At 37.6% G+C, this 24882-nt stretch overlaps 1 protein-coding gene across 3 annotated transcripts in view; it reads left to right on the top strand.

Moving 5' to 3' along the window:
* Window positions 1-24882, top strand: part of PCCA (propionyl-CoA carboxylase subunit alpha) — a 269485-nt gene that overhangs the window by 48796 nt on the left and 195807 nt on the right. For all 3 annotated transcript variants that reach the window (XM_063304813.1, XM_063304815.1, XM_063304814.1), the window contains exon 7: window positions 21532-21663. In XM_063304813.1, coding sequence (XP_063160883.1) covers window positions 21532-21663 — 132 coding nt within the window. The remainder of the gene's footprint in view (window positions 1-21531; window positions 21664-24882) is intronic.

Raw genomic sequence — 24882 nt, 5'->3', positions numbered from 1 at the left:
AGAATGTGCATGTGTTCCAGGGCATCTTTAGTAATGCAAGCCTATGGACTATTATTGCTATGTTTCAGTAGGAAAGTGAAAGGTGATGCTATTTCTTGACAGTTTCTTGTAAATTCAGTTAAAATATGAAAATGGACTGTTGGAGAAATGGAACACTTGGTTTACCAAACTGTTTGAAAAAATCAAACTCTTTGCAAGCTATCATGATAGCATCTTGTGCAGCACTTGGCAGTCTCAGGACTCATGTGGGCTATTTTTCTAATGGCAAAATGCTGTACTTCTGATTTCTGTGGAAGTGCAATATCCGCATAATTCATCAGCTTGAATGATGATCGATCCTATGCTATAGTGGACTTAGGAAATGCACATCATTGGTAAAATACAAGTACAGAGTCATAGATACCCGCCCAATTCCGTAGGATTCAGGTAATATTTGACAGATCATTGTATAACTAGCTGATATCTTCAAGTTTTGTATGGCACAGCTGTTGGATGGCCTGCCCCTAGATATATTTCATTTTGCCTCCTTAACCTTTTATATGTCCCTTATTTATTCTTTTGTGTACTACAATTTTTTGTTTCATTTTCCAAGCCTTCTTTTCTGTCATCCAACTCTATTATTTGTCGTCATGTGCTTTTCTTTTTTCCTATTCTACACTCTCTTTTTTTTTCAGCTAATGTTTCTCTGTTCCCCTGAAACATATTTCCCTTCCCTAACATCTGTTCTGCCTCTTTTTTCAGTATCTTCACAGATGTCACTGCAGCTTAGGAGGGGTCTCATTGTTTTCCATCGAAAGATTTTCCCCTATCCTGATGTGTTGTGGTATTTTAATTTCCTACTTTTTCTTTCTTTAGCTGGGTGACTTGAAAGGAAAGTGGGAAGGAATTCAGAGGGCAGAAAAGTTGCTTATTAATTGGATCCATCAGTAGAAGAAGACAGTTGAAGTATATCCTCTGCTTGGGTCTCATTTTGTGGTCTTTTGCAAATATCCAGCCACACTTTGCAAATGTGAAGTACTGTGTATCTGATTATTAATGTCTGGCCATCTGATGGCTACTTTGGTTGGAGGGAAGGCCTTGCCACTCTGTGATCTTTTGTATTTTTTCTTGGGATGGCAGAGAGAGTAGGAAATACTTGATTGTTATAAGTTTTTTAATATTGTCCTTAAAATTTCCAAATCAGGGTAAGAAGTTTAAAAATCAACATGTAGACCCAGATATAGTATGGCAACTGAAAGTTGTGAAGCCATATAGCATCCATAAAACAATTAGTAGGATTGAAATTAAACTGAAAAATAACATTCTACTTGGGGCGGAGAGGCCAGCAAAGTAGGTGCTAGGCAAATCTCTCCAGGGAGAGCATTCAGGATCAGGAGTTGTTACAAATTGGGCTGTAGTCTGGTGGTAGCTTACTTCTTTAGGTAGTAGAGGCACCATTGTAAAGCTGAGACATTGTGCACATTTATGGAAGTAGGTGATTCCTCAAAGATGCTGATTCTGTGTTAAGAAGGGCTTCTGCAGTCAAAACCCAGCATTTTGAGTTGTGTGTTGGTAACAGTTTGGAAATCATTCAGTTGGGAAAGCATAGATGTAATGCGATCATAACGCCAAGGCCCAGTTGGTAATCTTGTGACTGCATACTGTACAGTTTTCAGAGGCATAGTGCATAAAATGCATTATTGTAATCTGCAGATTACCAGAGCAGAAGCAAGCTATGTACTCATGAAGATGTGTTGCGTGTCCCATCCTTTTCTCATGCTGGGCTTCAGGTATTCACATGCTTTTATAAGACAGGAGGGTGTATAGTGTTTTCAGCCCATAAAATACCTAATATCCTTTTAAAAACATTCAGAGTCCTATTTAAATTTGCACACCTTTTAGTTCATAGTCTTTAGTACTTAATAAGAGATTCAACAGAGACAGTTCTGCATACTTGCACTAAGGCAGTTTTCTTTTAGGGGATATTAAAAGATAATGGAAATCAGTACACTTATGCAGAAACTTGAGGTGGCTTCTTAATGCCTAATACTTGAATGTCCAAGGGGCTTATACATAATAATCTGCTGCATATGTTTGCTTTTTTAATTTGAAGAGTTCTCCCTAGTGATGTTTGGGAAGTGGGAGAGAAAATGCATACATTATTCTGCCAAATGACCATGCTGTGCTTCTTATGTATGTTAAAAGGCTACTGTACCTCACACTAGGATAATAATTAGGCTTGGAAGTGGTACTATGTAAAAATTGTGGGTCCATGTTTGTAATGTGAACCAGCAATAGGTGCGCAGTATTCAGTAGCATTGAGGGCACTTAGAAAAATTAGGAAGAACATGTTAATTCCTCCACTACTTTTATATTTATGAGATGGATCCTGCATTTGAAATGATTAAAACATAAATTTATGTGAAGATAAAAATGATATGCTAATATATCTGTGTTTGCTTCTGGTAGATTGCTTGGTTGCCCCTGATGATGGATTATATTTCAAATAGTTATAGTTTACTAGATGTAACTAAATTCTGTTGCTTTGCAGCCCTCATTGATGAAAGTACTGTTTTCTTGGAGTTTACATTGACTGTGTAAATATAAATGATATATATTGACATAATATAATAATATAATAATAATGATAAGGTAAGAGGAATGGCTTCTCAGCACACAGTTATTTCGCCTTTCCTATGTATTCTGGCCTGTGCCCTTTGCTCAGGCTTTGAAATTCAGAAGGTGCTTACTTTAGCTCAGCATTAGGCCCACTTCTCTTTGAATAAGAACAGGTTACTTGTTAATGAAACAAGCTTTATTTATGAAGCTTACTCCTGCATTTCACTAAGCTTTCCTCCATTCTTAAAGGTAGAAAGATCCATTAAATTAGCCTCTAAGCAGTAGCTTGTTGTAATGCGTGTACTTGTTATTTGAATAACTAATTGGTTATATTAAAAACTGACCATCCTTTTTATTGAAGAAAAGGAGGTGTGAAGTTAGATGCTTTGAACTTTCATAGAAAGTATTTTTTATTCTGAAGCAAATGGTTTTCCCACTATGCTGTCCCAGAGCTGGCCTTAGTTGGCAAATTCCCTAAATATGAAACAATGAAACAAAAGCATTTGTTCATGTTGTTGTGAAGCTATTATGTTGCTGTGTAGCTGCCAAATTTGGCAATTTTGCAGTCATTATTTCCCCCTGGCTCACTTCCTAGCAATCTGGTGGTTTTCAGGATTTGGATTGTAAGATTGGTGACAGTATTCTTGGCCAAATTTATAGTAATGCAGCCAGGATTCATTTTATTCTTGGATATTCATTTGTATGTCATAAAGTGACAAGTAACACTGTATGTCAATAGGATTTATCATTTCTCTACAAATGAAGAAAATCAGACTTCTTTTATTTATGGCCTTAAGACTTTTTTCCCCGTAGGAATAATTTCTTCCACTCAAATTACTTCAGTGCAGAAGTATGGAAGTATTTCCATATGTAGCTTCATTAGTTCCCTGTTTTGTGTGAAATTTATCCAACTGAAGTATAATTTGGAATATAGTTGGCACAAGCATATATTTAAATGAGTTTAAATTATAGAACTATTTTTTTAACCAAGACAAATACATTTTTATACAGTAATTGAATCCATCAGTTCTATATTTGGCCCTGAGCCCAATTTCACAAGTCCTCTGCAATTTCCATTCAGACCTCTGGCTAGAGGGGAGTGATGAGCAAGAGGGAGGAAAAGGAAAAGGAAAAGGGGTGACTTGTACCACTTTTGCCTCTGGTCTTACGCACCATGGATTTAGTCCCATTCATGATTGGTAGGAGACCCCTCTCAGAGAAAGCAGTAGAAAAACGACCCTAATCCCACTTTAAATCTTGGTCAACTATCTTGTGAAGTATGATAAGAAAACATTCACTCAGTTCCATTCCAATACCAAACCATTACATGTATCTTGTGGTTCTGTTTGCTTAGAACTTCTTTTTATAATGCAGGAAATATACTGCCCATTTTCAAAAAAAGATGGGTGTGGGATAAATATTCCAAATATTGGAATCTGATTTATATACATAAATGGACAATACTGGAAACTGATTTATATAATTAAATGCATAGGATAGAATTCAAAGCCAAATTAATATAGAGAAAGTAAATTCACATAATCAGAACATAGTGGTTTCTGGCTGAAGCTGGAAATAGTTTCAGTAAGTGTCTTAATCTTCAATAATGTTTATATAGAAACCACAAATATTGAACTAAAGTTCGAAGAACTTAAATACTTCAATCCCCCCACTGAACTCATATCTTTTTGATGAGCTTTATAAAGTAGATTTAAATTTGAAGACACAGAATAAAATACTATGTTCAAAAATCTTTAAATTGTCTTTGTCCTGTTTCCTTTGAGGAGGAAGGTAAGTATACAATAACTTCAGACAAGATAATTATATGGCCAGCAAAAGAAGAGGACATATTTGATTCAGTGGGTTGTCTTTAGGATTTGATAATACAGCCAACTGCTATTTTATCTGCAAATGCAATTTTGCACATACTTATTTGGGAATAAGCTCCACTGAACTTAGTGAAGTTTACTTGTGAGCAGACATGTGTTGCTACAAGAATTGGGGATTTGAGGGATTGCTTTATAATTGTTTTAATCCTTCAAAAGTGTGTCATTCCAGTTGGTGCTCTTGGGGCAAGAGCAGCATAAATAATGATTAATCGATTGATTGATTTATACTAGATTTATATCCCACTTTTCTTTTGCGCAACTCAAGGCAGCATACGTAATGCTGCTGTTTCCTTTTCTCCCCATAACAACGATCTGTGAGATCGATTGAGCCCTTGGGCAGTCCATTGGTGAGGGCCCCAGGGGCTCCATATTATTAAGTGAAGTCACTGGGGAAGGTAATTTGTTGGTTTGGGGTTAGATATCAATATGCTGATAGTCCCAGCTTTACATCTTTCCTCCACACCAAGCAGGAGATGTCAGCCTTTTGAGGTAGACCAGGCAGGGAAACAAACTGCAGAAAGATTACCAGAACTCTATTGTTGCAAGGTATAAGAACACAATCTTGAAAGGCTGAGAGAATTTCTCCCTCCCCCTTCTTACAGAAAAGAGAATCAAGGCAGTGCAATCTTGAGTTTCTTTCTCACTCTTCCTCTCTTTTAGAGCTAAACTGATGTTTATAATGTTTATGTAACCATCCTTGCTTTCCTCCTTCAAGGCTATGGCCATATTCTTCTACAGGAGATATGGTGGAAGTATTTACCCAGTGGCTAGAGGCAGTGGTTGGTAGGACATCTCTGTGGACAGAACAGACAGACTGAATCCCAGCAAGACAGAATTACTGTTGGGTCCATGCATATTCCATACATTGCCCTGGGTGGGGTTGTACTTCCCCTGAAGGAACAGTTGCACAACCTGGGGGTTCTCCTGGAACAACAGCTGAAGGCTGTGGCCTGAAGAGTTTAAATTTGTCTGCCAGTTGCATTGTTTCTTGGATCAAGTAGTACTGAAGAACAGTGATCCATGTTCTTGTTATCTCTTGGTTAGACTATTCTAATTTGCTTTCTGTGAAGCTGCCCTAGATAATCCAAAATCTGTAGCTGGCACAGAATGCAGCTATGTGCATTAATTAGTATGTATGTATGTTCAGCAGAATAATTCCTATTCGGAAGGAGCTGCAGTGTTCCTGGTAGGCTTCAAGGTGATGGTGATTACTTACCAAGCCTTTTATGGCATGTGTCTTTGTTGCTTCTGGGACTACATATCCACTCTACACTCTATAGCCAGAAGAGGATGCTGCCAGTACGCACTCCTTGAGAGATCAAGGGGGTTGGGACAGCCCCCCTCGCTTTGCAACAGCCTGTCCCCTGAGATCAACTTTGCTCTCCTTTTACCCTTCAGAAGTGGTGAAAACAAGTCCTTTCCATACGGAGAGGAAGAATTTTAATTGGGGGACATTAACTAACATATTTTTTTTATTTTTTGTTCGTTATGTGGTGTTTTAATGTTTTAATATTGTAATCCACCTAGGGTCTGATGAGTAGTCAGTATATGAATAAATAAAAAGCTACTGTGTGGAATTTCTTGGTACGGGTTGAATTCTATTTTTCAGCACACATAGGGTTAAGTGAAAAGGTTATAGTAATCTAGTGTGCAGTTTCCCTTTTTACTGCACTCATTAGCAGTGGCAAGTCCAAGCTGCAGCCCATGTCAGTAATTTACATTTCATTGCTAAGTGACTGTTCTTGTTCAAGGGCTCTTTCTAAGGCTGTTGAACATACTTGTATTGAGAATAAACAGAGTAGAAGAATTGAAAGCCAAATACCCTGCCAGGCTTTTCAGTAGGTTCTGAAGTTTCCAATAGATCACTGATTAGTGTTGCATGGAGCATTATGAAAATAAAAAGATAAGGCCTATAAAAATTATGGCAGGTGGGATACCCTATTTTAAATCTCCTTTTGTTACTACTATTATAGCCATCCTCCTTAATTTTTCTCTCCTGCTAAGCCTTCTCTTAACATGGAACTCCAGCTTATTGGAGACAAAGCAAGAGAACAGTGCAATGTCTACTAGGCTGCTTCTCTCTGCTCCCTTCTCTCTCCCCCCCAACCTTAAGTAAAGTCTGTTATGAGGATTGGAGAAACAAAAGACTTAATAAGCTTTGCAGCTCCCTGGGATCAAATTATAAAGCTTTGAGATCCTGTGAAATTCTTGCTCTGGGACTTGATTTTCCTATTTGGCCTGATGATACCGGCTTGTGGTAGCACGTTTAATTTGATGGCATATATATCACATAGAAGACAAATGGCATGAAGTGGAGGAATATAGTGTTCATAAGGTATGATACTGATGAGCTGAGCAGGCCCGACTAGGCATTATTGTCTGTGGAAACATCGGCACCGCTTTATTATTTATTTATTTTTTTAACCCGAACAACAGAGAAGTTTACCTTTTTTTTAGATATTTATTTATTTTATACTTCAAATGTAGTCATTGCCCATCTCACTCAGAGCGTGACTCTGGGTGGTTTACAATAAAAGCAAGAATAAATAATCATTAAAATACAATAAACACAATATTCTTAGATAAAAAATACAATCCAAGATGGAGATGTTAAAAGATCTTAATTTATGGGAGCATCTTCACGGTGCTAACCACCCCACTTGAGCTGGCAGAGCCAGGTCTTCACTTCTTTCCGGAAGGCCAGGAAAGTGTTATTTATTTTAATTTTTTAAGTAAGCCACCAAGAATCACTTTGGAGTTAGGCAACCTTGAAATTGAAGTAATGTATAAAAATAAAAAGTGCTGAATTAGAATAAAACTAATAATCTTCATACGTATTAATTTTTTTTCAATATGGCTTTTTCTTTCCTTTTCAAATGTTTGTGTAAGCTAGATAAGTTTTCCTGATATTAATGAACACAGAGATACCACTGGCTATTGTCTGAAAATATCAAATTAACTATCTTTTATTGACAACATATATCAATATTGAAATAATAAATAAAATACAGCAGTACTGCTCCATCTGAAGTGCTGCATTAGGAAGTCATTGAACAGCCTGAAATAACTTTCCTTTTTTAGTGTATTATTATAAAACACAAGTAATACTTTATATTATTTGGGATGAAATAACTTCCTTAGAAATTTGAACCCTTTCAGATCTTGCAAAATTGATGCATGGGCTGAGTTGGGTCCCCTAGGGAATTGTGTCAGTGCCTTGTCCTCAGATAATTTTAGAGCTGCTGGAAGGTATTTTGTACTTCCAGAGAAGAATAAGGCGTTTTACTTGCTAATATACCAACATAATTTTTAAAAACTTTTTGGAAAGTTCATCACTTTTTCTTAAAGTTGAACAGAGTGACCCCTACAAAAGTGGGCCAAAGCTTTCTCTGCTCTGTTTAGACCTGTGGGATCTGTGGTTAGAACTGCTGCACTATCTACATAGAACAGTATTACAATCTGTTTATTGGCTATCTTTCAGAAAAAAATGGTCCATTATTGCATGGGTGTAAAAAAATAAATAGTGATTGGCCAACAATGCATCCTTACCCCGTTCTTTTCTAGCTGGAACAACTTTTGACGGATATCTTGCTGCCTTGAACCCTCAGATTGATTTGATCATATAGCGCATATATGAGGGTTAAAAGGCATCAGTCAAAGGATTTCCCTTGTTATTTATTAACTTTAGTATATCTATTCTACCAAGTCCATATGAACTCTGAGCAGTTTAGATATTCATAAAACACATATCCAGAAGACTGGAAACTTAACAAAAATCCACCCCATTGAAACTATGCTTAATTAAGGCAATATGTAAAGCTGCCTTGGGTGAATATCTATTTTTGACGAAATGATAAAGCACTAAAACCTAATGTAAAAGCAACTGGCCTGATCTAAAATCTGCCTGCTTGTTTGCTGAGATATTCTCCTCCTCTAGCTAGCCTAGCAGCTTCCAGGACAAGACTAGTATGGGGTTTGCTAATAGTAGGCTGACAGTTAATCGACTCATACTTCCCACCATTCTTGTAGGTGGGGATAATTATGGCCAAGACCCATTCTTTGGCTATGTAGTTTATCAGAATAAGCGAAGAGTGAACTAGGATTGATGACTACCAATCAGAATATCTCTGTGGAAGGGATTAAATTCCCTCCTAAGGTCTTTCTGTTTTCCAATAGCTGAATTAGTTTGGTTACTTACTTATTATAGTTTCAGAAATATACAACTGGGCAACATCTAACTCTATTCTGGGGAAATGCAGACTTAATTCTATATATACAGTACATCTCCAAAATCGTCTTTGTACGTAATTGTTGGAAAGTGGCAATGCAGGTAGGAAGTTTGAGCATTCATTCCCATCTCTTTAAATCTCCAGAATTTGGGCTTGCTGCGGCTCTTGTTTCCAGGCAGTATATGTGGCATTCCCATTTTTTAAACTGTTATTAAAGGTATGTCCTATTTATTCTAGAGACTTATCTTTGAATTGGGGGTGTTCAGTGGATCTTACCTATTGGTCCTATAAATGAAAGACTGGCTATTGTCTTAAAATGTGTGCTTTTTTCATGCAAGCAATCCTAATTATGCCAATGTTTGATCCATGCTGGTTAGCATGTTGCTACTTAATACAAAAAACAAAACAAAACTCAAAGCTGTAGGGCTAAAACAATTTTTAAAATCTGGGTGGTTTGTTAGGATTTTTGAGTAGGACTGTAGTAATTGGTCATAGTTAAAAAACCTCAGCCAAGGATCTCCTCATATTTTTAACCATCTTATGATCTCTGTATCTGCCACTGATGAGAGTGAGGGTTTTATTAACACATCCTTGTCCACTGGATGAAGGTTCACAGCTATGGTAAGGTAATAACAATTTGGGTAACAAGTAATACTAAAATTTACAGAGGGCTATATAGTCAATAGTGCTCATTGTGACCTAGCTATGGAAGAAAAAGATTGAAGTTTAAACGAAGTTATTTAATAAACTTTTGTCCAAGTTCAAAGTACAGGGTTATTTTTTTAAATATGCCCATACTATGAAAAAGACACTTGATTTGGTTAGCACACCTGCCACTAATACATTGACCCATATTCTATTATTCCAGCATAGAGAAAGATAAAAGCAGAGTTGAGGAGGTTAGCATTTGTCAAATAGAAATAAAATCTGGTATAGCAACTAAAGAACCTGGAGATGGGGATGTTTTCATCTACTTCCGCTGTCTTCTACTCTCCATGGGACAAAAGCCTTGTGCTCTTACCTTTTGGCTCACCAAGAGGCCCATGCCTGTAACAGTGTGAGAGGCTTTTAAGTCAGCTTCTGAAGGCACTTGAAACCATTCCTACTGTCTCTAGCCATGTGTCAGATGTTATGGTAATGCATGAAGCATAGCAAATGCTTGGTAGAACTGGGCCAGGAAAAAGGAGTCCCTACTTGTCTGTAATTTTCATGGTGAAAGCTATACCCGTGATGAGCCAACATTTTTGAGTAGACAGTCATGATTTTTTAATGAAATACTCACACAATTGACCCTAGTCATCTCTTCTGTTGAATTGTCTGAATTAGGGAGGTGATTACATTTTCACACAGGCTTGTCTCATGTTGGATGATGGTGCCTTTAAAATAAATTGTGTATCTCCCATCATCTCATTGAAATTTCTTTAAAACCTGAGTATCTTACTGTGTCCTTGTATATAATGGAAATCAGCTTCAGACTTTGAACAATGATCCCCCCTGAGTTGTTCCTTTATTTAAATTCTCCTTATAAATTTGGGAACATCTGGCATATTAATTAATATTTGCTTCTCCTGTTAATTTGTCAAAGTAGACATATCAAGCTTTTTTTGAGTTTTTATTAAATGTCTAAAAAAATGATAATGTAGAAGCACCGTGAAACCTTTTAATGGACTGATACAGTGAAGGGAGTGCCCATTATTCATAAATGTTTGTTGAATACAAAAATATGTTATGGTGACAGTTTATGTCATATGTGTGATGATGTTGTTATGCAAATAATGCCAATTACATCATTTGCATCAATTTAAGCAATTTGAATGGCAATATTACACATAGTACAAAAGCTATGTCATTTGCATAATTGATGTTTAATAATGTCATCAGGCAAATGATTTATATCACTGGAAATTTGATCCATTGCATGTGTAGTCTGTTGCATTGAGGTCTGCCAAATCAAGCATTTGCAGTTATGCTTTCAGGTGATGCACTGACTCCAACATCAGGACTGGAATATTAAAACTAATACTTTTTAAATTACATTCCTTAAATAAAGCATAACAGCCTATAGTAATTTCCTTAAAGTCTACCAGTTGTGTACCTTCCTGTTCACCTACATCAGTGGTTCAAGAAAGTCTTAGTGATACCTGCTGGGCTTCAGAACCTTTTGAGGCCAGCTTTGCTTTCTTGTCAAAATCATTCTGAAGCTTTGATCACTTTAGCCACTCTCAATTCAGCATTTTTGTATTTGAAATATTAACTTCTGTTCTATATATTTTGTAGATCATAGTGGATTGGAAACTTCTTGATTACAGTTCATGATCATATTAAAGACTCATGTCGTTAGAAACTGCTAGATTTTTAGTAATAACCTGCAGGAGAAGTTAGTTCTGTATCCTCAAATTCATTAGGCATCTAGGAGGAAGCAGGAGTTCTGCCAATGCATGTCTCACCTTTCCAACTGTTACTGAATTATAATAGAAATAGTACTTGCAGCAGATCCAGTTTGGTGGCGTGGTTAAGGCACCAGGCTAGAACCCCGGGAGGCCATGAGTTCTAGTCCCACCTTAGCCATTAAGCCAGCTGGGTGATTTTAGGCTAATCACATTCTCTCAGCCATAGGAAGGAGGCAATGGCAAACCACTTCCGAAAAATCTTGCCATGAAAACTTCAGGGACTTGTCCATGCAGTCACCCAGAGTCAACACTGACTCAAAGGCACCAAAAAACAAAACAAAACAAAAAAATTGCAACACGATAACCACCAAATGATCAACTTTCAGCTACTTGTACAATTAAAAAAAAAACCCATCCCAGCCTATTAGCTTAGAATGTAAAATGAATTGAAACCACATTATTGTAATTGATACAAGTTTACTGCTGACTTGAGTGAGTACAATTATCAGTATATTGCAACCAGTATGATACAATTTCAGTCAAGATGTGTTGTGATCCACTATATTTTTGTTTTGTGATAATTTAAAGAGATAACAGCTTCGACATTTGATCAGACTATTATAGGGCTTATAAAAAGAATCTTTTGCAGTGGAATAAAATGAATGCTATAGAAGGAGCTTTGCACTGTTTGGTCACAAACAACGATCTTTTTATGAAATTGTGGAGTATTTTTGGAATGTATTCAAAACCTGCTTATCTGGAGCAGGAACATAACTGAAGGTCCACCAAGATAAACAAAAGAGAGGGGGATAAAACAGCATCTGATTAATACAGTACAATGAATACTTAATCAGTTCAAGCATCTTAAGTTGATATGTCGTGGAAGATTTGGCAAAAATATAGAGATTGCTAAGTAGCTTGCTCTATAGTTTTGATCACAGGGTGTGCGAAAATATCAGAAATAATTATAGATAGGTAGTTTTTATGTTTTCATTCAAATAATAAGAAAGAGATACAGATAGCAAACTTTTCTGGCTAAAAGTGAATCTAAAAGTAAAGCCATTCTGAAATGAAAAGGAGACAGAAGGCAGATGCAGTAGTTGCATTACTGGAAGAGGGAGAGGGGAAACCCTTAACTATCTTTAACAATAGCTGAGCAAAGGGAGCATTATTTCATTGTTTTCTACATTGGAGCTAAGGATTTTCTTATATGTCACTATGCAAACTCAAATCTTGATTTTCTTGTTCTAGACAAATTGAGGCTGACACTTAATTCAGTTACCTGTTACCATATAAATGACTTCGGTATACATGTACATTTCATCTGCTTCCGTATTTTTAGAACTGGAATTTTCCATCTAAGTTATTTCACATAAAATCACTGAATTATATTATATACAGATGAAATGCTTTTAAAAAATGAATAAATATAAACTTAAATTTAGTAAACTCAAGAAGCCATCCCTTGGGCCCAGCAATGTTGGACAATTCTTATCCAGGCTCCAACCTTCCCTTTTTGGGGAACAGTGTTGAGAAGGTAGGAAGCCTGCAGGTCTGAAGGGCTCTGGAGGAAGTGGATTATCTGGAACTATTGCAGTTGGGCTTCAACTGGCATGTAATACTGAGATGGCATTGATCACACCTTGTGTATAACTTCTACTGGGCCCGAGATGAGAACCTTGCTCTCCTTGATCCCTTAGCAGTTTTCAGTGCCATCAATCATGGTATCCTTCTAGACTGGCTGAGGAGGTTGGGAGTGGTGGGCACAGTTCTTTGGTAGTTCTCCTTCCTCTGAAGAGTTGGTTCCTGTTGATGTTGTGAAGGGAGGTCTGGCTCTAGGCCTCTGCTTTGTGGGATGCCTCAGGGCTCAACTTTCTCCCTGTTCCTGTTTAATTTCAACATGAAAATGCAGGGTGAGGTCATCTGTCAGTACGGGCTTAAGTATCTTCAATACAGGTAGTTCTTGCTTAATGACCATTTGTTCAGTGACTGTTTGAAGTTATGATGGTGCTGAACGGATGGTAGTTATGACCGGTCCTTGAAGTTACGGCCATTGTAGCGCCTCTGCGGTCATGTGATCACAATCTGGGCACTTGGCAGCCCACCCACATTTAGGACTGCAGTGTGGGTTTCAGCTGCCCTCACCTGCCTATCAACCCCCCATCTCTGCCCTTTTGGCTGCCCTGCACTTCCCCCATCTCTGCCACACTGCCACCCACTGCTGCCCCCAGCTGACCTTTGCCGTCTTCTTCCTCCTGCTGCTGATAAGGCACACCCAGCTGAGGCAGCTGCTGGCCCATATTGTGCCAAGGTCAGATGACACCTTTCACCCTAAAACAGCTGCCCACTGATACTTTACGGTTACCTTTCCCTATAAAGTTTTAAACCGACGTGATTAAACTCCAAGACCAATAAATAAAAATACTCTAATATTTTATGAAAACAGTTATTTCCATAATAAGTAGTCAATAATGTGAAACGTTTAATAATATTTAAAGTTCCTTGAAATTTCTGCAAAAAAGTAGCAGCATGCCTGGCAAATATCAAGTATAGTGGCTTAAAAGTTTGTGAACCCTTTTGAATTTTCAATATTCCTGCATAAATATGACCTAAAATGTGATCTGTTCTCCACACAAGTCCTAAAATTAGATAAAGAGGGCCAATTAAACAAATGAGTCAAAAACATTATACTTGTTCATTTACTTATTGAGGAAAATGATCCCAAGCTACGTATTTATGAGTAGTAAAAGTAAGTGAAGCTCTAGGAATATCGGTTTATTTGAAGGGGAAATTAGAGTGAAGTGTTTCAATCAGTGGAATAATAATCAGATGTGAATGTGGGAGATCCTGCCTTATTTAAAGAACAGAATTCTGGGTATTCACTGTCAGAGTCTGATCTTCACAACACAGGTATGTGGAAATGTGTCATGGCTCAAACAAAGGAGATTTCTGAGGACCTCCAAAAAACAGTTGTGGGTGCTCACCAGGCTGGAAAAGGTTATGAAACTATCTCCAAAGAGTTTGGACTTCACTGTCAGGCAGACTGTGTACAAATGGAGGCAATTCAACATCACTATTACCCTCCCCAGGAATGGTTGACCAACCAAAATTGCACCAAGAGCAAGGCATGTAATACTGTGGGATGTCTCAAAAAAAGCCCAGGGTAATGTCTACAGAACCAAAGGCCTCTCTTCATTGGCCAGTGTCAGCGTTCATGAGACCACAATCAGGAGAACCCTGAACAACAATGGTGGGCACGGCAGGATTGCAAGGAGAAAACCTCTGCTCTCCAAAAAGAACATTGCTGCCCATCTACAGTTTGCAAAAGACCATGTGGATAAGCCACAAGGCTATTGGAAGAATGTTCTGCAGATGGATGAGACCAAAATAGAACTTTTTGGCTTGAATGAAAAATGTTCTGTTTAGTGAAAGGCAAACATTGCATTCCTTATCCCATCTGTGAAACACGGTGGTAGCAGTATCATGGTTTGGAACTGCTTTGTTGCCTCTGGACCAGGACAGTTTGCTGTCATTGATGGAACTATGAATTCTGAATTGTACCAGCAAATTCTACCAGAAAATGTCAGGGTATTTGTCCGTGAACTGAAGCTCCAGAGAAAGTGGGTCATGCAGCAAGACCATGACTCAAAACACACAAGTCGTACGACCAAAGACTGTTTAAAGTAGAAGAAAGTTAATGTTTTCAAATGTCCAAGTCAAAGTCCTGACCTTAATCCTATAGAAATGTTGTGGAAGGACCTGAAGTGGGCAGTTTGTGTAAAAAAGCCCAGGAGCATCCCCGAGTTGAAGCTGTTCTGTAAGGAGGAATGGGATAAAATTCCTCCAGGCCAATGTGCAGGACTGATCAACAGTTATCCAAAACATTTCATTGCAGTTATTGCTGTCCAAGAGGGGCACGCCAGTTACTGAAAGCAATGGTTCACATACTTTTGTCACACACCAATATCTAGCTTGGGATCATTTTCCTCAATAATAAATGAACAAGTATAATGTTTTTGACTCATTTGCTTAATTGGGTTCTTTTTATCTAGTTTTAGGACTTATGGGGAGAAAAGGTAACATCTTAGGTCATATTTATGCAGAAATATTGAACATTCAAAAGGGTTCACAAACTTTTAAACACCACTCTATGTCTTAACTGTGAAGTATTTGATTAAAGTAAAATGCATCATACATTATTATCAGAATAATTTAGAAAAGAGGAAACATGCTCCTTACCTGATGTATTATTAAAAATCTTTTTCAAATGACATTGCTCATATTTTTATTCATACTGAAGACTCTAAAAAAATCTGCAACACTAGTAGATAATCACATTTAATTTTTATTTTTATTTTTTGCAAAACAGAAGCAATTTCAGATGCTTCTGGGAACTCATTAGAAATAAATGGAGCAAACACACTACAGGAATCCAAATACAAATCTATTTTTAAGGGAATCTTGAGCTTTTGCAGCAGAACTGTTTGAACATCCATCCTATTAATTGTGGAAACTACTTAAGATATTCAGTGTCAGTAATCAGGGCCAAGAGTGGAGGATAACTATAGTAGTTCTACTTTCAAAATTCTTGAAAACCATTTAAGGATGTCAGTAGGAGGTAAATTAAAGCCATATGCATTAAGAAGCTAATAATTTGAAAAATGTACAGGAGCAATGAACCTTGGAGTTTGTCAAGCATTGAAATGACTATTAGAAACAACACTGTGTAGTTCTAAATAACAAAATAAAAGTAAAATGAAGTCTATCTAAAGATGAATCATCATGACTTCAGTAATCCAAGTTCCAGGACTAGTATGTAAGTCTTGGTAAAATTGCAAGCTCATTCATTACAAGAATTTTTTTTTCCTGAGTGGGGAGAAAGAATCTTTGTTTCATCTAAGAAGCTGCAATTGAATAATATTGGACACAGAATTAAAGCAAACCTTGTGTGTGCAACACAATAAAATAATCCAGAATATTTTCTTCATTTTGTATTTTCTGTTCTACTTCCAGTTCTCTGCATGTTTAATGCAGCAAGAAGCACTCCTTTATCTGAATGACTTGTTTTCAAGTAATGGTGCAAAGGAATGGACTGTTCTTTGTCATTCTTTCATATCATCCATTTAACATTCTTGGTTTTTATTCATATGCTTTACTTTTTCATTGGTACATTTTCTTCTAACCCAAGCTGTACAATCCAAATGGTGCTATATAGTGTCACAGCCATATCTGAATAAGATTCTTCAAATCCTCAGATAGGACATTGGCAGTTCCTATTAGGCCAGGACTTCTGCCTGGGTCTCTGATTTAGATACAACAGTTCACATAAACAGTCTGACTGCCAGTTCAAATAGCAGAAGCTGGAAAGGCACCAACACATTCAAAACAAGGAACAACATCTTGGAGATACTTAAAATATGTCAATACACTGGATGACCTTCCAGCCAGAAGGTGGTTGACAAGCATCAACTGAGGAACAGCAGATAGTTACAGCTTTTTATAAATTTCTTTCTTGAGAACACTCTTTTGCATCTGAACCAGTGCACCTGACTACCCATGTACCTTGAACCTTGAACTCCTTACAGACTTCCTGGATGTAGTTTGATCTGCTGACATTGCTACTTGGATCTGACTTTAATTATCTTGTTTTTGCCTAATGGAAGCCAAACTAAAATGTAGATTGATTTCTGGATTGGCAAATAGTCAATCTGTGTATCTCTCTGGATATGAATAACTCCTTTTTGAATTAGATCTATAGACTCTACAGCTATGCTTTTGCATCTTCCAATCTTATTGTTGATCCAGGATTGGAGGGAAATAAAATCACTGGGTAACATTGATCAAAGAAAAGTCCAGAGCTGCTACTTTATTTTATATAAGGTTAATTCTAATATGTATTTCTGTTTCTGTTCTTGAAATTGAAGTATATTAACTCCTGTGAAACTATTTATTGCTTAATAAAATTGACACCAATATAGAAATGAATTTAGAATATATGGATTTGGAAACAGGTGCTGTGTAAATGCTGTCTAGTACAGTAAATCTAAATCTGGACTATTCAGATTATTTGAGTGGTGTATTTGATTAAATACTCTTCCAAATGGGAAAGTGAAAAGTTAGAAACCAAACCAAATTGAAACTAACGGTTGCCATGCCAAATAAGTAATGTTACCATTCTTTGATAGATTTTCTAAGGTAACTAAGTTAATTGATATTGGATCAGGTTGAACATATGCATAGTACAAATACATTTCTAGATGATAATATCTATTTATAATAAAACTGTATGAATTATCAATAGAGTTTTCAGCAAATGCCATGACTTCGTTGCCTCAATGCATCTTCAACTGTACCATAGATGATCTTCTTGACACTCTCCCACCTGTTCATCACCTGTATCCCATACTGAAAGCTGAACTAAACAGTTTGAAGAATTCCATGGACAAAAATTTGCAGAAGAGGTTTAATTTTCCCTTCCCCTAGTGTACTTCCTTAAAAAACAACAAAAAGTGTGTTGCATATGGTGATTTATGATTTTATGCTCCTTAACTCCTTAACCATAAAGGACCGCAACATTCTTCCTTTGATTTCAGAGCTTTTTGAACCAGTACAAAAAGCACAGACTCGTGCCTAGTGAAGTTGGACCTCAGGGGGCTTATAATTTAGATTCCATGACAGAGAGCTAGGAGTTCTTAACAATGTTGCACCCCTATATGGGAAGTTTGAACGAATGACAATGTCCTCTGGTTATATTTCAGAGATATAGAAATCATATTTTCTATGATTTTCTGGATAATGGTATTATAATTTATCTAGCTGACCTGCTTAGTTATTCTGGAGACTATGCTCTGAAGCTATCATGATCATGTTTGCATAGTTGTTTAGTGCCTCTGTGCCTACAGCTTTTACATCAACTTAGAGAAAAGTGCTTTCATCTTGCCTCCTTTGGACTACTTGGGGTACCATATCTCAGAGAGGATACAGCCTTGGGTAATCAGTTCCCTACCTGTGTTGTAAATATTGAGCTGTATGAGTGTGAGTTCTCTCAACTTAAAAAAATAAATTATCTTGGAGATAAGGAATTTTGGCTCTTCTAGCATAAGGTATTTGTTGAATGGACGAACAGTTCCTTATGGAATAGAAAATGTTGCTATTCATTCAGCTAAAAGATAAGTGGAACTTGTCTCAATTGCCTATGTTTCTTTGTTTCTTGATACATTAATGCTCAACAAGTCACTCAGGTCCTTGTCACCTCATGACTCAATTATTGCAATCTGCTGTACATCAGGCTACCCTTGAAGACTGCTCAGAAGCTTCAACTAGTCCAGAATGCAGGGGTGCAGGCAGTGGTTCGTTTGCCTTAGTATGCCCATGTGACCCCCCAGCTTCTCAAACTTCACTGGTTGCAAGTGGGATTTTGGATGTGATTCAAGGTGCTGGTTATCACCTATAACGCCATACGTAGCATAGGGCCAGGGGGTTTGAGGGAGTGCCTGTCTCCCATGGTTTCTGCCTGGGTAGTATGAGTCAGCAAAGTGGGAATGCTCTGGGTCCCTTTGATCAAACAGTGTCACCTATGAGGACCCAGGAAGCACATCATCTTTGTCGTGCTGCCTGCTCTCTGGAATGAGATTCTGTATGGCTCCCATCTTGATGGCGTTCCGGAAGGCCTTGAAGACCTGGGTTGTTTTCCCAGGCTTTCGGTTAGGGTGGTTGGACCCCCTTGAGGTTGTGTCTGTTTTTTGGTGGTGTTTGGCTGGACCACCCATCTTATTCATTATTTATTGTGCATTTTAAAAAAAATCTTCTTTCGTCATATTGTGAGCTATCTACAGCCTGTCTGGAATCGGGAGCCATCAAAATCAATCAATCAAATATATAAACAATAGTACCACTTTCATACTATTGTTGTCAATAAAATTCCATGGATGTGAAGTCACCAAGAGTTGAACTTAATCTATAGGAGACTTCATAATTTCGTGATTGAGCCAATTCCTAAAATTTCTGTGATGTTGCTATACTAGCAAGCTATTCCAACAGAATCCAGTGTAGTGAATTTGATTGTAGCCTTTCATAATTGTAAGAGCAGGCAACAAAAAGTGCCCCAGGAATATCTATGAGACTGCTCTGTGTCATTTCTATGCAGTTAGGCTTCAAGTTTCATATTATGCAATGTTTTTCTTTCTTCTAACAAATGCTTTTATTTCAGTCTGGTCTAATCTTTATTGCTAATTTTTATTTTACAGAAGCAAAACTTGACAAAATGTTAGAAAAGTAGAAAAACTGACTGTTATCATGGTTAATATTTGCTATTTTTCCTTTGGTCTTTTCCTCTTTCTTCTGGCTGTCATCTCTCATGTTCCCTCTATGTCTTTCCCCCTTTTTCTTTATGAAGGAAAAAAGTTGGAGTTCTTAAGGCTGTGCTGCTTTGCCTTCTCTTTGTATTGATCAGTAATACTAAAAAGAGATGAGTTAGCATAAACCTGAGTAGACTCTGTAACCTTCCCCCCTTCCGCCTTCCTGGAAATGTAGATGCAATAACATTTGCAGTTGAAAAGGTTCATTCTCAGTTTCTAATGTTTAAGGATGCAAATGAAGCATTTTGTCTCTTCTATGCCTGGAGGTGTTATGCAGGAAAACAGAAAGAGGTTTCTAGGATTAGTTCCACAGATTCCTTTTATTATGTAAAAATCTATGACTGATTTGATTGCCAGGAACTGAAAAAATCCTATATGGAAAACATCTAAAGAAAATTCTTTACATGTTTCACTTTCCTTCTGTCTACATCAGTAACCATCTTACTAGTTACAGAGAATATTTGTTTTCTCAAATCTTTCATACCAATGTAGGTACTGTATATCATGTTAAAAATTGTTTTGGGGATAAGAGTAGTCATAGGAATGCATGCAATTTTCTGTTTAATGACTTGTGCTCTCTTGGTTTCATGTTTTAATATGCTTCTTGATTATTGTGTGTTGTTCTGTTTGAAAAAGCGTACAGTTGTATTAAAGAAAAAGAAATTTTGAATGCTCTGACTTTTGGAATACAGGAACTCTTTTGTATTGATAAGATTATTGGTTCTGCCTAGCTGTAGTTTTCCCTACTGCAGGATTTCAATTCCCTTACCCTCTTTTAGTTTTAATGGAAGATGGCAGAGAGTGAATGTGGGATCCATGTTTTGTTTACAGTTATTTTGTGCATTTATTTCTTCATGAAGTTTGGAATACTTCCGTTAAATATTACAACTACTGTAAGTAATATTAAAGAGAGCCGGTTTGGTGTAGTGGTTAAGGCATCAGGCTATAAACTGGGAGACTTTTGAGTTCTAGGCTCACATTAGGTGCAAAACCAGGTGAGTGCCTTTTGACCAGTCACTTTTTCTTAGCCCTAGGAAGAAGCCAATGGCAAACCACATGGCAACATACAGGAATCAACACTGAGTTGTAGGTGCAAAAAATAATAACAATAAAAAAGCTTATTTCGAATAGTGATATGAATCTAGCTTCCACCCATGTTTGATATATATAAGTTTTGCTGTTTATGCACAGTGCTGAGTGGCTGGCAATTGCTCCTTTCCAGACCATTGTGATTCATATCAGTTTAATCAGGTTAATACAGAATAAGTAGAGTGCATTATTCAAGAGGGTGCATTTACTTCACAGAATATATATTGTTCAATAGCATACTGCACAGCGGAATAGAGCATACTGGATGGCTTACGGAATGAACTTTCTTGTAAGAATACTATATATGGATTGGGGAAAATAATTGAAGGTTGATATTGTAATGACGTCTAATATAATTGGATAGAATAATATATTCTCTACAGTTCTGTAAGAATCCAGATAATAAAGTTTGTAAGCTGTAATATAGCATTAAAGACAAATAATTGCAGCTTTTCAAGCATTTCTTTAGGACATTAGTCTAAAATGGAGAGTGTTCTTGATTAGTTTGAAGGATAGTATTTAGAAATATCTCCATTTATATATACAGTTCTGAAAACTTTAAAAAGTTCATTTTGCATGTCTTCAACCCTTATAAAAGGAATTTAATTTCTCTTTATGTGAAGCTTAAAGAATGCAGAATGAAATCCTGAACTATATTACACAACATATCTTAGTATGCACTTGTGGCATATTGGGGTTATGAGTTAATTGCCTTTTTCTCACTCATGAGATCCAACAGATATTCAGACAGGAATATTTTATGGCTTTCAGCTAGTTTCCCTTGGTCTGGCTTTGATTTATACAAACAGTAATTATGGGATCTTTGACTTTCTCTTCCAGATAGGCTTGGCAAGCTCATATACCCTTTTAATGTACTGACTCAAGCTAACATTGCTTACAATATGTGAGCTACTTTCCAAGAGGTCCATCATAATACTGTTTCTGTTGAGAAACCTCTCTTTCTTCTTTGTTTCTTCAGGTGTCGGAAGGTGTTGTTTTCATTGGACCAGATATGCATGCCATTCAAGCAATGGGGGACAAGATAGAAAGCAAACTGTTAGCCAAGAATGCAAAGGTCAATACAATACCAGGTTATGATGGGGTGATAAAGGTAAGATTTTTTTTTAATCAGCTACTCATATGTTCTCATTTTTAATTTAAAAAAGTGCTTTCTGGGTATCATTATAAACATAAGGTATATCAGTACAACAGTGGGATTCATATGATAGAAATGTTTGCATATGACAAGAGCTGTTGGGATGAATAACTCACCTCAGTTCATTCTGTGTAAAAAGACATATAGTAAACTCAACACAATATTTATCATTAAGATCTGTCTCACCTAATGCTATATATGTGAACTCTCTGGTCTTATGACTGGTCAGCATAGGAATTGTGTAAGATAAGGCTAAATAGGTCATTAAATAATAAATACGTCAGCAAGGGAGGAGAAGCTTATCTTTACGATAACAGTGTTCCAAAAAGATAGTGATTTGTTCCCCCTGTAGAATGAAATGATGGCCATAGGTAGATAGAAGAGAGGTAAAGTTGGGAAGAACCCTGCTGGATGTCTGGGTTAAACAACTTCCCTCCCCATAAAAAAATGAGACTGTGTAATGCTTTGAATTTGATTCTGAAGAGGTGCTTCAGAGCATTTGTTTGATGAGTAATTGACATATGCTGCTTTTGCTCTTCACATGTTCTGAAGCATCTTTTGGAAATCAAATTTGGGTTGTGAGCCACCCGGGATTTGGTTTAAGATGGGCAACCGTAGAAATGTTCTAACAATAAGTAAAGTAAAGTAAAGTAAAGTAAAATAAAATGAGAAGCATTGCAAGCCCTACCAAAAATGGTTAAGAATTAATTCTCTTATCTATGTACAGTTGGAATCGAAATTATTCAACCCCCGCTGCAAATCAGGTTGATTGTCAGAATGTACAGACTTTCAGCTGTTTGTAATGAACTAACCAAACAAAAGCAATTGAAATAGCTCAACACAACGAATGCTTCAGGTGGTGTCCCCAAATTCAACTGAAAATGCAACTTATCATGACTTCTCCAGTCTCAAAAGTATTCAACCTGTCCATGGCAAGCATCTTCAATACTTAGAGCACCCTTTTGCTGTTATGGCCTGCTGCAAACAAGATGCATAGCCAGACACTAGCTTCTGGCAGCGTTCCTGAGGAATCTTAGCCCATTCCTCATGAGCAATGGCCTCCAGTTCAGTAATCTTCTTGGGTTTGCATGCTGCAACCGCCTTCTTCAAATCCCACCAGAGATTTTCTATGGGGTTCAAGTCAGGTGACTGCGATGGCCACTGTAGAAGCTTCCAGGACATCTTCTGCATCCAAGCCTTAGTGGAATTTGAGGTATGCTTGGGACCATTGTCCTGTTCGAAGATCCAACGATGCCCAAGCTTCAGCTTCCATACAGACAGCATGACGTTTTCTCCTAGGATTTCCTGATACTTCAATGAATCTATCTTGCTGTCCACACCTGAAGGTTTCCAGTGCCAGAGGATGCAAAGCAGCCCCAGAGCATGACCGAGCCACCACCATGCTTAACTGTAGGCAGAGTGTTCTTTTCAGCGTATGCTTCATTCTTCTTCCTCCAGACATACTGCTGATCCCTCGGGCTGAAAAGTTCCAGTTTTGTTTCATTGATCCACAGAACAGAATCCCAAAACTTCTGTGGCTTATTGATATGATTTTGAGCATATTGGAGCCGACTTTGTTTGTGTTTTTGGGTCAGTAGTGGTGTACATCTTGGAGTTCTGGCATGGAAACCTTCTGTGTTTAGTCCACGCCTTACTGTGCTCACTGAAACCTCAGTGCCTGTTGCCACCAAGTCTTGCTGCAGGTCTTTTGCAGTCACTCGAGGGTTTCTCTCCACCTGCCTTCTCAGAAATGTGGTTGCAGCCATTTTCAGCTTCCTTTTTCTGCCCCGTCCAGGTACTGTTCCTTTAACTTTGAACTTGCCAACTATGCTTCCAATGGTGTCTCCAGGAGCCTTCAGTGCCTTCGCTATCTTTTTGTATCCTGTTCCTTGTTTGTGAAGGGCGATGATCTCCCTCTTACCTTTTTGGACCATTCTTTTGACTTAGCCATACTCTATTTCTAACATGCAGTCAAACGTGACACTCAACAAACCCCTAGCCACTTCAGGTATTCCATGTGTTCCAGCGCAAGCACACCTGGTGCAACTGATGAAGCCCTTGATTAGTTGCCTCAGGTGTGCTTGAGACAACACCTGTTTTGCATACTGTGTGTGTGCTGTTGTGACGGATTCTATTCAGGGGGTTGAATAATTTTGAAACTGGAGAATTCATATAAGTTGCATTTTCAGTTGACTTTGGGGACACCACTTGAAGCATTCGTTGTGTTGAGCTATTTCAATTGCTTTTGTTTGATTTGTTCATTGCAAACAGCTGAAAGTCTGTACATTTTGACAATCAACCTGATTTGCAATGTGGGTTGAATAATTTCGATTGCAACTGTAGTCTTGCCATGGCCTTTGTTACTTGATCACCTAAAAGATAATACAGTGAAGAAAGGCATGAAAATTGTGGAACCCATGGATGAAAAACTTCTGTTGGGCCTTAAATGTTAAATCTAGTACAGGTAGTCCTTGGTTAATGACTATTCATTCAGTGACTGTTTGAAGTTACAACAGCGCTGAACGAGGAGACTTGGGCCAATCCTCAAAGTTGCGGCTGTCACAACATCCTCATGGTCATGTGATCACAACATGGGCATTCAGCAACTGGCTTTCAGTTATGATGGTTGCAGCCTCCTGTGGCCATGTGATCGTCATTTGCAACCTTTACTGCCAGCTTCCAACAAGAAAGGCAATGGGGAAGCTGGCAGGAGGTCACAAATGGAGATCATGTGATATCATATCTAACTACTGTGTAGGATTCATCTAATGATCGTAAGTGGAACTATCGGACCTGCCATTGTAAGTCGATGCAGTGACATGACATTGTGCTTTACAACTGTGGTGCTTAGTGACAGAGCTCCCAGTCCTACAGTAATTACTGTCATTAACCGAGAACTACCTGTATCTTGCTCAGTATAGTCTTTTTCCAGATTTCCTAAGGATATTCCAATATCCTGACTGTTAGTACTGAAGAGCTGGATTTTGATAAAAAAGACTGCATCTTTACATGAGATGTTTAATTAGGTCAAAGGAGTACCACTGCACTGCAAAGTTGTATAAATGCAAAGACCTGAGTGGTTTGAAAACAATAGTTACATTTTGTGGTGCAATAACATGGAATGGATTCTGCGTCAAAGTGAGTTGGGTGGTGCGGCTATAGCTAGAGAAATGC

This window comes from Candoia aspera, chromosome 5 (genome assembly GCF_035149785.1).
Source record: "Candoia aspera isolate rCanAsp1 chromosome 5, rCanAsp1.hap2, whole genome shotgun sequence".
Classification (NCBI taxonomy): Eukaryota; Metazoa; Chordata; class Lepidosauria; order Squamata; family Boidae; genus Candoia; species Candoia aspera.
This window is presented reverse-complemented; position numbering and strand designations above follow the sequence as displayed.